This window comes from Lontra canadensis, unplaced genomic scaffold, assembly GCF_010015895.1.
Source record: "Lontra canadensis isolate GAN:19392208 unplaced genomic scaffold, GSC_riverotter_1.0 scaffold3, whole genome shotgun sequence".
In the NCBI taxonomy this organism is placed as follows: Eukaryota; Metazoa; Chordata; class Mammalia; order Carnivora; family Mustelidae; genus Lontra; species Lontra canadensis.
The window spans coordinates 54519405-54536091 of NW_022630997.1; the positions used below are offsets into that span (position 1 = coordinate 54519405).

At 38.7% G+C, this 16687-nt stretch overlaps 1 protein-coding gene across 3 annotated transcripts in view; it reads left to right on the forward strand.

Moving 5' to 3' along the window:
- The window catches only part of SLC16A9 (solute carrier family 16 member 9), a 52583-nt gene that overhangs the window by 8312 nt on the left and 27584 nt on the right, over positions 1–16687 (forward strand). For 2 of the 3 annotated variants that reach the window (XM_032842580.1, XM_032842563.1), the window contains exon 2: positions 14334–14567. In XM_032842580.1, the coding sequence (XP_032698471.1) occupies positions 14372–14567 (196 nt within the window). In that variant the 5' untranslated portion in view covers positions 14334–14371. Of the gene's footprint in view, positions 1–14333; positions 14568–16687 lie in introns of those variants that run through there. The other variant, XM_032842571.1, reaches the window with a different exon arrangement.

Genomic DNA, 16687 nt, shown 5'->3' on the forward strand with positions numbered 1-16687 from the left:
TAAACATTCAACTCTTGGCTCTGGCTCAGGTCATGATCTCAGGGTCATGAGACTGAGACCCATGTAAGGCTCCACACTCAGCATGGAGTGGGCTTGAGTTTCTCTCCCTCTGCCCCTCTCCCTCAGCTCTCTCTCTCTCAAAGTAAATAAAATCTTAAAAGAAAATAAAGTACATCCACTGAAACGTTTTAAAATCAAAGAGCATCCATTAAAAAAAAGTTTACCATCAACTTCCCGAAGTAAAAGAATGCAACCATGCATTCTTCATGAACCTGCATTAGGCAACAGCTCCTCAGGTGGAATGGAGAGACTTCAAATAGAATTTGACAGAACGCCTATGGACGCTGGGGTAGAATGGGAATTATTAATAACTACCTAAGTTTTATGTAGAGTTGTATGCAGATTAAAAAGATAACGTTTGAATGGCGCCTGGGTGGCTTAGTCAGTTAAACCTGTGCCTTCAGCTCAGGTCCTGATCCCAGGGTCCTGGGATAGAGACCCCAGCAAGGGTGACAGGGTTTCTGCTCAGTGGGAAGTCTGCTCCCCACCCCCGTACCCCTCCCCCACCCCTGCTCATGCTCTTGTGGTCATGCTCTCTCTCTCTCCCTCTCCTCCTCTCTCAAATAAATAAATAAAATATTTTTTAAAAAAGATAACATTTGAAAGACCTTGGCACTGTGTCTGACATACAGGAGGTATTAATAGAAAATGATAATTAGAAGTTATTCCGTGATATGGCTAAGTAGTAGTACATTTAAACCTTAGAAAACTTTCTTCAGTCCACTGTTTAGGGACTTCCTAGGAAAGTATGATATCATTTTTGGGATTAATGACATTTTGAAATATTTTTCCATAGCTGTGATTGAAGTGGGGAAAAAAAAAAAGAAAATCAATTTAAATAACTAAAAGCAGCCATGCCTTTCATTTTATGATTGTACGTTAGGATGTGCAGTTATTTAAAATGGCCTGTAGTGCTGTTGTCCCCTTCTTTTGCTCAGAATCACATGTTAAAATCACCCGGAGCTCTCTAACAACCTGGTCTCCCCTCCAGAGAGCCTGTTTTCGTTGCTGGAGGGTGGGCTCAGACGTGGGTCATTCTTAAGCTCCCAAGGTGATTCTGCCCAGTTGTCAGATTTGCAATATCCTGCAGGTCTTAGTGTGCTAAGTGCTTAGTATGTAAGTATGTGTTTCTTACTAAGTGTGCTTAGGATGGTTTGATGATTAGAAACAAGCTCAAGTGCAGATACAATCTTAAAATAGGATTCTGCATTTGCTCCTTGGATGCACGTAGAGTCACCACCTTTCCTTGAGAACTGATTTAGAAAGGAAGATCTTAGGAGTCTTTGGAATAGGAAAGGGGGTTTTGAACTGGGAAGATTAGAAAACTGGGGTGTGAAGAATACAAAGAGGAACTCGAGTTCTTGTAGTTCTTTGAGAGGCAAAGGAGCTGAGTTTAAAAGTTACTTGCCCGCTCTGGTGATCAGTGCTCTCCTCCACTCTACCAGGTGCAGCAGCGGCTGGAAAAGGTGCTGGAAAGTTGTGTGGCTTCCTGAGTTGGGAAGAAAAGGAAGGAAGGAAATGAAAGGGAGAAAGAGAACAAAAGAAAGGAGATGAAAGCCAACCTTGTTTGGATTTCAGCACCTCTTCGTTCTGTCTTTTCTTGACTGTTGGTGACCTAAGAGCAGACTGTCCTTGTCCTTGTGTTCTTTCCTCACTGAGACTTCCTTCTTCCCATTTGCTGAATTTTTCTTACTGTCAGGAAATTATCCATGATGTGTCATTTCCATATCTTTTTTTTTTTTTTTCCTGGAGGGAGGAATTTGGTAGTGGAGTGAGTGTGTGTGTGTGTGTGTGCTTGTGCATGCGCACTATTGTGGCGGGGAAGGAGAGGTAGCTGTGGTTGTTCTGGTAGGCGGTATTTGTAGGGATAGTACTTTCAGATTTTGAGAGGATCTCTGCCAAGATAAAAAAAGAACGTTTTTATGACAAATGATTACGTTTAAAAGGATAAGAAATAATAATGTACATTAAAATTGCTATGTGCCAGGCACTGTGCTAAGTGCTTGATGTAAAGTAACTTATGTCATCATCATAATAGTCTGGTGAAGTAAATACTATCATCCCCTCCTCTATGGATGGAGAAAGTGAGGCACAGAGATACTGCAGGAACTTGCTAAAGGTCACACTCTTGGGTGGTATCAGAGATGGGATGTGCAAACAAGCCCACATTCTTATCCTTAAAGCTAAAACTTCTAGAATATAGATCTTCCTGTATTTTTAGATATAAATATCTGTATGAACTTGTATGAAGCTATAGCTATTGACATAACAGAAAAGTGGAAATCCCACTAACCACTTTTGGGGACCTCACAATATCATTCCTAGAAGATCCCAGCTTCTCTCCCGCTACCTTCCTCAAATTGAGAGATTCCTTGACTAATGTGAACAAATCACTAGGTGACGCCATCATTCTGTGGGCAGATTTATTCGAATTATCACCATCTAGCAGCGGCATCATCATCATCATTAGAATCTGCTCAGAGTTTCACCTGCCAACCGCATGCCTGCTCTGCTGGGGACTGTAGAGGCTGGGGACTGCAGAGGCTGGGGACTGCAGATACCCTCTGTTGGGGCATGTGACTTGGACCCAGAGAGGTGGGGTGACCATTTTTGCACCGACTGCCTGGAGGCTTTTGGAGCTGCTTCTACTCAGGTTTTGGATGGGCTGCTGTGCTAGAGAAGCGTGGCATTATGGGTGATTGAGTATTCTCTACAAGTAGTGTGCCCGGGCTTGGCCATTTGGGTCAGAGGGAGAAAGGAAAAATTTTCTCTCTTCTGGCTGGCAGTGGGTGCTTGCTCTCTCTGGAGCCACAAGGGTGGAACTCTGCTCATTCTCCAGCCGGAAACCAGCCAACAGATTTTGGGGAGTTGCCACATCAAAGTGTGGGGTTAGTAGCATGGCCACCACCAGTGGGGACAGAGCCAAGTGTCACAAATGAAGAGAGAGCAGGCAACCGTCCATTCCTTTGTTCTCCCTCTGCATGCTGGGGTAGTTAAAAAATAAAAACCGTGGTCTCCTGAGAAGTTCCAATTATTCTGCTCTCTTGTTTTGTCAAGTTAGGATTCTTTGGAGAGGGATGCTTACTTGTCTCTAGCCTTCCAATTCACTAGGGCACATTAACATGTTGGAGGTTGCTTTTTGAGTCGATACACTCTCTGATGCTATGTTCTCCTGTTTTCATTAAAACAAAACAAAACAAAACAAAACTTTTGTAAACCTTCAGATAAATGGATGTAATCATCTTTTAAATTTTATATCAAACATTTTATAGAAAATCATTTCTCAAATATTTTATAGAAAATCAAGAAAATACCTCTGTCATGGCCATCACTCCTATAGCAATTTTTGCTTTGGGTCAATGGAGCTTTGGGGGTAAATAAGCTTTGTCCTTGGCCATGTTATAGATGACAGGGCTGAGCCGAAAGAGCAGAAAAGTACTGGCGACTGCACTGGGGCCAGCAGGCTCAGGTAAGAGTTTGCATGTGCTCTTGTCTCCCACTTCGTCCCCAGCTCTCAACCTCTTCTCTCCCTCGCCTGTATTCCTTTTCTGCTGGGAAAGAAGATGTGATGGTTGGTCAGAGGTTGTTCTTTTTTGTAGGACAGTGGTTCTCAACTCTGACTGCGCAATGGAAGAACAGAAAAGGTCAGACCCTATCCCAGAGCAGTGTGTGGGGGGCCATCCATCACAGATATTTTAAACTCCTTAGATGATTCCAGTCAAGGACCACAGTGGTTGGGCAGCCTTTTTCAGAGTGTGTCTGTGGATGTGTGTGTCCGTTAGAATCACAGGGTGATTTTTTAAAAATGCAATTAATGAGGTTCTAACACACTAAAACACACTAAAAATTCTTAGGCCTTCAACCTGCAATAAGAGGAAACTAAATCTGGTAGGAAACATGATTTTTGAATGATTCAAGTTGGAATCTGGTAATATCCAGATCTTGGTTTAAATATTCTAAATATTAAGAGATAACTAAAGATTAAAATGTCTTAGAGGGGTGCCTGCGTGGCTCAGTGGATTAAAGCCTCTGCCTTCACCTCAGGTCAGGTCATGATCTCAAGGTCCTGGGATTGAGCCCCGCATCGGGCTCTCTGCTCAGCAGGGAGCCTGCTTCCCTTCCCCTCTCTCTCTCTGCCTGCCTCTCTGCCTACTTGTGATCTCTGTTTGTCAAATAAATAAATAAAATCTTTTAAAAAAATAAAAAGTCTTAGAAATCCTAGATTTAAATATGATTCAGTAACTAGTTGCTATGAAACTCTCACGTGAATAACTAGTAACTACTTCTTGAAGAGGCTATCAAGTGATCAGGAATCCTTTATGGTTTTTAAAATAATGGCTAACATTTATTAAACCTTTTTACTGAGTGCTAGGCACTGAGGTTTGCCCTTGAAGTTCACTGTTATCCCATTTTAAGACGAGAAAACTGGGGCTCAGAGATATTAAGTAATTGGCTCAAAAACACATGGTAAGTAGCATAGACTAGGTTAGAAGCCAAATGTGTATGTGTAATAACAAAGCTCCTGAAATTGGAACCACATATTGGAAAAGTTTCCCTCTTCCTCTCTACCCCATCTTTATGGTAAAATTAAGAGGAATAAAGAGAAGCTGTTATGCAATTGAAAATGTTAACTTGCTTCATATCATTTTCTTTACATCCTTCTTGTGTATAGACATAAAACATCCAGTCACCATGATGTACTCCAGAAACCCTGAATTTACGTTTCATTTTCATCACTTAGATTCTTCTTTTATGATGTGTGGTCACTCCTGCACCTGAACAGAAAGCAGCTTTGCTTTGTTGAAATAAGCAACACATCATCTCCTGATTTCATTTCCTTAGTATAACCTGTTTTCTAAGTTAAAAGTCTGGGCATGTGTGTTGGGGGAGTATGTGTGGGGAGAAGGACTATATTGGCCCCGGGGGAGAGGCCTCCCGTGGGTGGAAGACCTTCTACAAAAATTGTCGATTTTACCTCCAGATCAGATCATATATCTGGTGATTGTAACTGTGTGTGTGTTTATAGAATTATTTTTTTCCCTTCAGAAAGTCAGCTTTATTGAGGTATAATTTACCTATAGTAAAATTCGATGGTTATAAGTGTGTAATATAACGAATTTTGGCAAATATATACAGTTGGAGTTTACATTAAGTTTTTAATAAAGCTTTATGAAAAATGTAACCCACATACCCTATAATGCATATTTAAAGTTTGTTCGATTGTTTTCAGTATATTCACAGACTTGTGCAACCATCATCAGAATTCTTTTTTTTTTTTTTTTAAAGATTTTATTTATTTATTTGACAGACAGAGATCACAGGTAGGCAGAGAGGCAGGCAGAGAAGAAGGGAAGCAGGCTCCCTGCTGAGCAGGGAGCCAAACTCGGGGCTCAATCCCAGGACCCTGGGATCATGACCTGGGCCGAAGGCAGAGGCTTTAACTCACTGAGCCACCCAGGTGCCCCAGAATTAATTCTAAAACATTTTCTTCACCCCAGAGAGAAACTTCATACCCATTAGCAGTCACTTCCTGTCCGCCCCTACCAAACCTTCTAAACCTAGGCAACCCCTAATCTACTTCCTGTCTCTAGATTCCCTATTCTGGAAGTTTCATATAAATGAGAATCCTGTAATATGTGGTCTTTGTGTTTGGCTCCTTTCATTTAGCATCATGTTTTTAAGGTTCATCATGTGGGAACACGAACCAGCGCTTCTCCCCTTTAGACCACATTTCAGTCATCCAGTCATCAGTGGATGGACATTTGGGTTGTTCACACTTTTTTGGCTGATAGCATTAATTTTTAAAGTGTAAACTTCTAACAGATATCTTGATTTCTGTAACCTCATTTTGGCTTTTTTTCTTCCATATTTAATATACCAGAAGTCTGAAATGGCTTATTTCTTTTAACTTCTGAGACAGTCCGATTAAGGCCGCCACAATTGAGTTCACGGTGGTATTAAAGTTGTTATCTGGAGTTGACTTCCTTTTATAGCTCTGCCATTTTGTAGAAAATGCTTACAGAATTGTAAATATAGAAATCTGTGTGTGTGTTTGTGTGTGTATAAAATAAGGCTTTCTCAATATGACTTTACAAAGAGTTTTAATAGTTTTCTAGAAGGACAACAAGGTGGATTATTTTTCTTTTCCTTTAAAAATGACCTTGATCTGGGGCTAATAATACATTATATGTTTATAAAAAATGTTTATATATGTAAAAAAAAAGACCTTGATATATAACTAAGTTTATTTTACTTCAGAAGAGAAATCATAAGCTGTACTGATTATGACATGTCATTGGAAAGTGACAAAATTCATCCACTGACTATAACGTTTAAAGGACTAACACTGGTGTTAATGTGTCTGTGTTCACTAACATATGAATCAACAAGTGGAGTAGACTCACTTCAAAGTTTGTATTATTGGCTCAGAGGGAATTTCTACTATTTTAAATCTTTATTCTACTCCCAAGTAACCAAAAATCAGTCATAAGTGTGTTGACTTTTGCAAGTGATGAGTACACCTGCTGCACTTTTTACTCCTCAAACACTGTAGAACGAATCTACTTGAGAATAGGAAAGTGAAAGAGGTGGCGTCATAGGCGAGCTGGAGGTGGACTCGAGCACAGCCACAGGAATAATTACTTGCACCTCTGAACTGCCTCTCTTGTGCTCGTGTCCCATTAAATGGAATTTAATTAACTTACATTTGAATTATGAGCCTCAATATATGTTAAAGGGTATTTTTTTACCTATGTATTTTTAGAATTCCCAAATAATTATTTCCTTGTCTTCATTTTTATTAAAACAAAGAATGATTTGTTTAGTCATATTTTTTATGAGAATTCCTCCCATTTTTCCCCCCCTCAATTTCCAGCATCCCTGGACCCAAACTGCAGTGGTGGAGGATACATGATGGATGTTTGGTAAGGCAGAAGTCACCGTTGGGCAAGTGCGATGTCAGTGCTAGAACTGCTTCCCACAGAGCAGTAGTTTATGAAACTTGTTCCTTGCGTTGGAATCAGAACCAAAATGTAATATCCAGTAGCTTTCGAATGTGTTTTACTCTAAAAGCTTTGTGATAAAGCTCACCTACTTAATGTGTACAGGTCCGTTGATTTTAACCAGGAGTTGTGCAAAGTGTACCATAATCTATTTTTAAAATACTTTAAAATAATTTGAAAACATTTTCATTGCCCCAGAAAGAAACCTTGGGCCCTTGACAGTCCACGCTCATGCCCACTGTCAAACGCTTCTCAATAGTGGCTGCCATGTTTTCATCCCCAACAGTGACGTGCTAGGGTTTCAGTTTGCCTCATCCTGGCCTCTGGTTTAGAGCCTTTCATTTAACAAGAGTAGCATCAATGTAACTGAGGAAAGTCACAAAGGCCAGGTTGACTTAGACTTTTGACACAGCTGATGGATGACCAGGTCAAGACAAAACCAACCTGGAATCAATCATTTCCCCCACCAGGATGTGATCCTATGCTCCTAATTTAAAAAAAAAAAAAAAGTGTTTCAGCATCAGGTAATTTGGCAGTGATTGAGACTGAACAAAAGAAAAAAAAAGTTCTCTTTTACCTCCTATGATTTGAGCGAAAAATGTATCTAGGAATCTTTACTGAGATATAGGTAACACTCAAAAGGGGTAGGGTGGTTGGGTTATGGACATGGGGGAGCATATGTGCTATGGTGAGTGCTGTAAATTGTGTAAGACTGATGATTCACAGACGTGTACCTCTGAAGCAAATAATACATTATATGTTAATAAAAATGAATGAATGAATGAATGAATGAATGAATAATAAATAAAATGCCTTCTGGTATAAAAACTTAAAAATGGGCTATTAAAAATTATTATCGTAGGGGGGAACAAAGGCAAGAGGGACCATCAACTGAAAGTAAGCTCAATTGTAAATCACTCCCAATTTGGCAAAAAGTAGTATAGTATGTGTGTATACATTTCAGGGACAAAAAGCTTCTATGTCAACAGTGAATGTTCATAAATGTCAAATATGCAGTTCTGGGATCCTATATGTGGAGAATAGACATTTTCAGCCAGTGGATGCTTAAAGAAATAACAAAGAATTGGCATTACTTGAACAGAACTAAATGCAGTCTAAGGTATTAGAGCTTAATCACCATGAGTGAAATGTAGACTTTCATCAACAGTTGGAATTTGCCTTTGACAAAACAAATTCTAGAGTTAAGAGATACACTGTCCTTTATACTATGATAATTTGATTTTCTTGAGTAATAATATGTTGCTATGGTGAGTTTTATTTCATGCTGTCCTCTCTCCACTCCAAACAAGGTTTATAATATGTAGAACATATTTAATGTTTAAATTAAAAATAAGAAGTGCACTTAAATGATAAGTTAACATTAATTTTGTGATGTTCCCTTAGATTGTAGTGTGACAAAGAATGGTCTTCTCAAAATGGCTTGTAATTTTGAGTTTTATAAGGTTTCTTGTTATGAAAGTCTGGGTGTGTGAACTCTCTGATTAAAAAAGATTCCAAATTTTCAAAGAATGTACTAGAATATGCTACAATGTGTGTGTTTCCTAGAAGCATACTTTCCTACAGTTATATGAGTAAGAGCCCCAAACTTTGAATATACTCATGGCACACTAGTCCAAATAAAACAACATTCTCTGATGTTTCAGAACTTACTATTTTTTAGTACAAAAAATACATCATTTAGATAATATAAGTGGGTTATTAATGCCAGCATACATTATGTAAAATATGAAAAAAAATCCTATCTTGGGGTTGTAAGTATAGGCTTCCTGAGATACTTTCTTCTTCAATTTCAACTGAGAGTGCTACCTTTCTAATCTTGTTTTCCTCTGTGAGTCCTCTAAGACCTGCCTTCTTTACCTTCCACCAAAGGTAGCAGGCCTGTCCTGATTCCACACCCAGGTGCATGTTGTTTTTCTTGCCAGAGCCATGCTTTCCTGAATCTCTCCATTGTTCTTTAGGAACCTACTTCATAAGGCCTTCCACTCCTGATTTCATTTCCCTCTGACTCCCAAACGTTTAATAGCCGGACACCTCTTTGGAACTCAGAGATCACACGCTATCTTAAGGCCATGTCATATTTCTTCTGAGTTCACTTGGTATCTAGGGCAATATAATTTAATTTGTAAGTGATCAAAAAACTTATTGTGTAAAAATCCCTTTTATAATGCTGCATTTCTGTAGATATTAGAGTAAGTATGCTTAGTGGAAATTTCAGTTAATTTGAAGTTTTTATTTAAATAATGCCAGAGAAGAGATTGTTATCATATATGGAATCATAAGATATGAAGAAGGAAGGATAATTAATTTCAGAAAAAAATATGACCTGTCTATATTTACTATATTATGTGGCCGTAGACTATATTCCTAAACTTGCTCTTTGGCCCAAATGGAACCAAGTACGGTATAGAAAGTTAAAATAATCAATTTGAAATTATTGCATACTCAAATTTATTTAGTCTGTTCTAAGTAAAAGAAACAAACACCAGCTAACTTCACAAATAATCTTTTGGGTTTGCTCATGGCGTGAAATGAAAGCCTGGAGAAACCAATCTTGGGTATCCCCTAGGTAGTCAAGGTAGTAGGAACTGACAGAAAATCTCTTCAGTGTACTATCTTTGAAATCAATAAACTTCAAATGTCTGTTTTTTTCCTTATGGCATTTCACGTAGGATTCAGAAACCTGGGAGAGAGGTCCTGTTGCCCTTGCTTGGGTTAGGTACTGTCCTATGGGTCAAGATCAAGGAATCTTAATCAGCAGTCTTACCAACTGTCTATCTATAGAGAAGATCCAAGTCTCCCACAGGAAATTGGGAGCCATTACAGAAGGGGGGGTGGAATAAAGATTAGTCTATTTGTGAAATCAAGTTGCAGAATATATAATGTCAGAGAAATAGCAGGTGAGAAACACCTAAGGAATAGAGGGACCTGTAGGAGGAGTTATTCATTACCCTGACAGAAAACAAGAAATCACGAAATGGTATTTTCCAGCATGTTCTATTGAGACTACATGTATATCAAACTATGAGACAATTAAAGATTAGAAACTGTTAGCCAACTTGTTGTAAAAACTTGTCTTTCTAGTCAGAGTTGATATACATGGGAGCTTTGTATTTCAAATGTTGTTCTCCCAAATATTTATGGTGAGAAGAATTCTCTGGCTCTTGTCCTATGTGTTGAAATGTCACCCTAGGTAAAGCAAAGTAAAACAAGGCCAAGGTATTTTGTGTATAAAGGCATTTCTATCTCCTGAAGTGTGCACACTGGCAAGGGAGATTCTCCTCACCCCTTCACTTTCCCCACCCTCCAGAAAATACTGGCTTTATTCGTGATTCTGGTGTTCTGCCTATGTAATTGTGTACTTTTCCTGAAGTTCTGTAATTTGAAGATTTAAATAAACAACAGTCTCATATGCATTTGTTCTTATATAGCCTTTTAGTCTCTCTAGCTGTTTGGCTATTGCTATCATATAGTATCTAGTTTAGGGAATCAAGACTATGTTTTCTTTAAAAGGAATTTTGACCAAGAAAAATGACAAAGTACCCAATTGTCATTAGAAGGACCAGCATTATATTATTTGCTTTTATAGTAGAGTAGGTACTAGAAAGAGTTAATTTCTGATGGTTATTTCAAAGGATTTAGATATTTGGAAGTTTGCAGTATTCTGTCTGCTAACACAATCATTTGGTCTGAGAGGCTGGCCTTTAGACTCTGCAGTTTTGTGTACAAATTGTAACATCTTCCAGTTTTCAGTTATGAAATACTGAAAGTTAATTTATACAAAGGCCTGTGGCAGGTGGTAATGTGATTTTTGCCTAGTGTTCTGAATGTCAGAGTGAAGACATTCACTGAAGCCCAGATAAATTGGTGGGTGTAACTATGACTCTCTTAAGATAGCCAAATGCTCCGCCATCTAATTAGGGACGTGCATGAATGGCTGAATGATATTTTCCACTGTCTTTAGCTATTATCTGATGAAACAACAGCCAAGGGAATGGCTTAGAAAAACCTGTGGTCAAAGAAGACTGTTGAAACTATAAACCTGACATGGTACAGGGACATAGGAAGTGTAGATTAAGTGGGAAGCCTTGTGGGGGCAGGGAGGTCGAGATTTGGCCCTCCAAATCCATAGCCATGTAAACTGTTTTAGAACTTTGGAAGAAGTTATATTTTCAAATTCTTTTAAAATATTACTTTGATTAAAAAAAAACTGAGTAAAAATTAAAAACAAAAAGAAAAATCTCACTTATCAATTTAAAAATCCTTCTCCTGGGGCGCCTGGGTGGCTCAGTGGGTTAAATCCTCTGCCTTCAGCTCAGGTCATGATCTCAGGGTCCTGGGATCGAGCCCCACATCGGGCTATCTGCTCAGCGGGGAGCCTGCTTCCTCCTCTCTCTCTGCCTGCCTCTCTGCCAACTTGTGATCTCTGTCTGTCAAATAAATAAATAAAATCTTTAAAAAAAAAAATCCTTCTCCTGTCCCCCAAATAGGCTGATATAATCAAAATAGTGCATGAACCAAGGATGATTTAATCCAATAATTCAAGGATGGTTCAAGGTAGAAAAATAGAGATTTTAGGGGTGCTTGGGTGGCTCAGTTGGCGTAAATGTCTGCCTTCGGCTCAGGTCATGATCCTGGGGTCCTGGAATTGAGCTTCATATCTGCCTCCCTGCTCAGTGGGGAACCTGCTTTTCCCTCTGCCTGCTGCTCCAACTGCTTGTGCTTTCTCTCTCTTTCTGACAAATAAAGGAAAAGAAAAGAAAAGAAAGTACAGATGTTATTACATTTAAAGTTCTGTGGAAGAGATCATAATCATCTCCCTGTGCACCAGAAATGCATTTGATAAAACATATTAAGCATTCTTTATAAGAACACTCAAAGTTAGGGAAATAGATATATTTTCTTAATTTTGTGAAATAAATTGATTTAAACCTTGGCATTTGAAGGTGTTCTGACTAAGTTAGGAACCAGACAGAGACATAGACCCTCAATTTGACACTATCCTGTATACCCGGTTTGATGCAAAGGCAAAAGAAGGAAATTTGAAGTATAAAAATTCAAAATAAAAATGTAAAACTATTACTGTTAGTAGATGATTGTGGAACTTTATTGTATTATATATTGTATAGACCCACGAGAATTGTCCAAACATCAAAGGCAAACGAGAGAATTTAGTAAGGTAGTGGGACACAAAATTAACATACAGACATCAGTAACTTTTACGCACACAAACAAAAGAAAAATAAATAACCCCAATTATAATATTAGCAAAAAGAATAGAGTACTTAAAATTACCTTAAGCTTTGTAATTAAACTAATGTGCTAATGGTGAGTGAATAGGCACATCGATGAAGCAGAATGGAAAATCCCGAAATACACCCGTATATACATACCCAAGAACTAGATAGGAATTACAGATGGCTTTTCATCTAGGAGATGACACACAACATTCAGGGAAAGCTGAAAAATGCAAGTGAAGTCTATAATGAAATACTGTTCTACAGTTACCATATTGGCAAAAATCCAAAAGTTTTCTGACACACGACAAATTGCCGGGGATGACATAAATTGGTTTAATCCCTTGAAGCCAATTTTGTAATACTAGTTACAATTACAGTGTACATAGCTTTTGACTCAGCAATTCCTCTTTTAGGTTTTACCTAACAGAGATGCATATATGCAAAAAGATATATGTATATATGTAAGGTTATTCACTGCAGTGTTGTTTTCAAACCACAGGGAACTGGTTGAATTAAGAGAAAGCCCTATACTGAAACACAGGACAGCACAAAGAAGAGAATAAGGAAGGTCGCTATGCATCGATGGGAAAGATCTTCAGGATATTTTCTAAGTGAAAAAAAGCGAGACATATACAGATACATATGTATATATGTACATATATATTATGCTATTTTTCTGTGTAAAAAATAGAGGAAAGCTATATTTGAGTTAGCAATATATGCATAAACAAACTCTAGAAGGATATGAAAGAAACAAGAAGCACTGGTTTCCTGTGCAGGATATGGGAGTTAGGTGAGAAATAGGTAGGTGTGGATTATATACCTTTGGTCCCTCTTTTTCATTCTTGAACTAGATAATAGTTCTAGATAATAATCTAGATAATATATTATAACAATAGCCAAACACCTCAAGAGACTAGAAGGCTGTGTAATGTTTTGCCTATTTGGTAACTAAATAAACAAGTGTGCAACCATATAGTGAGATACTTCGTGCTTAATTAAGAAAAAAAAATGACCAAGGATGCTGTCTATGTATTGATAGGGAAAAATCTTGGGGATATTAAGGGCATGAGACAAGGTTTGGAATAGAATGTACAATATGCTATTTTTTGTCAAAAAAGAGGAAATTTCCTGTACATTCATGGAGAAAGTCTGGGAGGATACTCAAGTTGGTGGGTGTTGTGATGTGCTGCCAGTTCCCCTCCAGACTTCCTTTGGGACTGAGAGATTCCTTACCCTAGCTTGCATACAGTACTGTTGGCAGGGTGCCTTCAGCTGACAGCCCTACAGAAATGATTGCCTCATTTGAAGGGAGCCCCGTCCCCTATGGTCATGCCCACTCCCTGGATGGCCTGAACCTGGTGAATGACCAACATGGGAGTGTGATGGGCCAACTCTCTATGCCTAACTCAGAGCAACTCTGAAGGGCATCCCATTTTAGAAGTCCCCTTCCTTGACACTACATGGCTGCTTATCTTTTTCCTCTCCGGCCTATTACCTTCCAATGGAAAAGAATAGTTTTACAAAACTTTCTTCTTACTAAGAATCTTCTTCCTGGGGAAGCCAACATGTGGCAAGAGACCAAAGCTGGTGAATGGGGACAAGGTGTTCAAACTGTGCCTTTTTGCAATTAAAGAATTTCTTTTGAATCATGTGGATGTATTCTTTACTCAAATCAAGAGTACAAATTTTAAAGTTGGGGCATCTGGGTGGCTCAGTGGGTTAAAGCCTCTGCCTTCGGCCCCGCATCGGGCTCTCTGCTCAGCAGGGAGACTGTTTCCTCCTCTCTCTGCCTGCCTCTCTGCCTACTTGTGATCATTGTCAAATAGATAAGTAAAATCTTAAAAAAAACCTTTTTTTTTAAAGTTAACTTGATATGTCAGTGTTATTTTATGCTTTTCCATGTGTATTTTTAAAAAAGACTTATGACTTAATTTAGGAGGACATATTTTTAATCCAAAATACTGTGCCCTACCACACTCTAAATATGTTTTTCTCCTTTTTTTTCTCTTAGGACCTACAGAAGAACACGTCCTTGATCTCTTACCTACGATGGAATTTAAAAAGTCACCTGATGGTGGATGGGGCTGGGTGATTGTGCTTGTCTCCTTTTTCACTCAGTTTTTGTGTTATGGATCACCGTTGGCTGTTGGAGTCTTGTACATAGAATGGCTGGACATCTTTGGTGAAGGAAAAGGAAAAACAGCCTGGGTCGGATCCCTTGCAAGTGGAGTTGGCTTGCTTGCAAGTAAGTGGCTGAATGTATGCTTCTCCTCAGTCCCCGATCGTTGAATTAAATTTGCTGCCTCACTAACACTGTGCAAGGCATAGAAAGAGATGTATATATTTTTTCAGCATAACATATTTCCCTGCCTTCATTGAGATTTTAGTACCTTTTCACTATAATAAATCTATGTGAAAATACAGGGATCTAGAAGATTGTCATTCATCTCTTTATCCATTTATTTGCTGTTATATGCCAGTCAGTGTGCTAGATCATGGATATAAAAAGATGAACAGTAAACACACTGTTCCTGCCCTTAAGAGACTCACAGGGAGATGAGGGCATAGATCCAGGCATGTCCAGTGAATGCTGGTAACCAGAGGACCACGTGATGTCGGGCAGTACTAAGCAGATCCTGTATAATTCAAAGTTAGTCCTCTGCAATTTAGGCATACTGTGATCAAATTGTATGAACATCATTTGTGTCCCCTTCCTAAGAGAAGCGTGACATGGCAAGGGGTTGTCCCATCTCACAATGGTGATGCTATTCAGAATTCTAATGCAGTGTTATGCATGACGTAGATGTGATATATTTGTCTTCAAAGGTTTTTTATAATGTCTCCAAGAGTAATGTTCTTCATAAACGTTTATATATGATATAATGTGATTCCTGTCATCTTTAGAAAGAACAATAGATGGTTTTAATTTACCTTTAAAGGGTGAAAATCATATGGCACTTCTATTTCTGAACTAATAGTTTGAACTCTGCAGCAGTGTTTAATGATCATGTAATTTACTTGGAACTATCTAAGCACAGGTGTGCTAGGATGGTTTGGGGTCAGTTGCACTGGAGTCTCTTCCTATTGCTACGAAGTTGACGTGGTTCATTGAACAAATCACAATCCGTTCTGTGGGAACATAGGGAGAAAATAAGGACATTGAACGTGGTGATTTGTAAGGTAATTTTCAGCTCTGAAATGATTTCATGAAAACAAAATACACTAGCCATACTTTCCTTTGAGTATGTTGGCTTTCCTGATCTCTAAAAGGGATTTTAAAAAAGATTTTATTTATTTATTTGAGAGAGAGAGAGAATGAGAGAGAGAGAGCATGAGAGGGGAGAGGTCAGAGGGAGAAGCAGACTCCCTGCTGAGCAAGGAGCCCAATGCGGGACTCGATCCTAAGACTCCAGGATCATGACCTGAGCGGAAGGCAGTTGTTTAATCAACTGAGCCACCCAGGTACCCCTAAAAGGGATTTCTCAAAACAAAACAAAAACATTTGCTTCCAATTAATGTATTACCTTGTTAAATTAAAAGCAAGACTTGAAAAACAATCCTGGATCATCTGGTCATGCCAGATAAGATAACTAAACATAACTAAACAAATGAAAATAATACTGTCATTATGAACTCAAGAGAAACAGGAAGAGTTTGCTCAAGATTTGTTTGAAAGAGTTTTTCAAAACGTGGATTGTTTGCAAAGCTGTCAAAGTACAAAAGGATGATAACTGATATGTTAATATACAGGTTTGCAAGTACTGATTTCTCGAAAATGATCAGGTATGAAGAGGAAATAATTTTTTTTAAATTTAATTTTTTCAGTGTTCCAAGATTCATTGTTTATGCACCACACCTAGTGCTCCATGCAATACATGCCCTCCTTAATATCCACCACCAGGTTCACCCATCCTCCCACCCCCCTCCCCTCCAAAACCCTGTTTGTTTCTCAGAGTCCACAGCCTCTCATGCTTTGTCTCCCCCTCCTATTTGCCCCAATTCACTTTTCCTTTCCTTCTCCTAATGTCCTCCATGATATTCCTTATGCTCCACAAGTAAGTGAAACCATATGATAATTGACTCTCTCTGCTTGATTTATTCACTCAGAATAATCTCCTCCAGTCCCAGCCACGTTGATAAAGAAGTTGGGTATTCATCCTTTCTGATGGAGGCATAATACTCCATTGTATATATGGACCATATCTTCTTTATCCATTCGTCTGTTGAAGGGCATCTTGGCTCTTTCCACAGTTTGGAGACAATGACCATTGCTGCTGTGAACACTGGGGTATAGATGGCCCTTCTTTTCTCTAGATCTGTATCTTTGGGGTAAATACCCAGTAGGCAGTTGCTGGGTCATAGGGT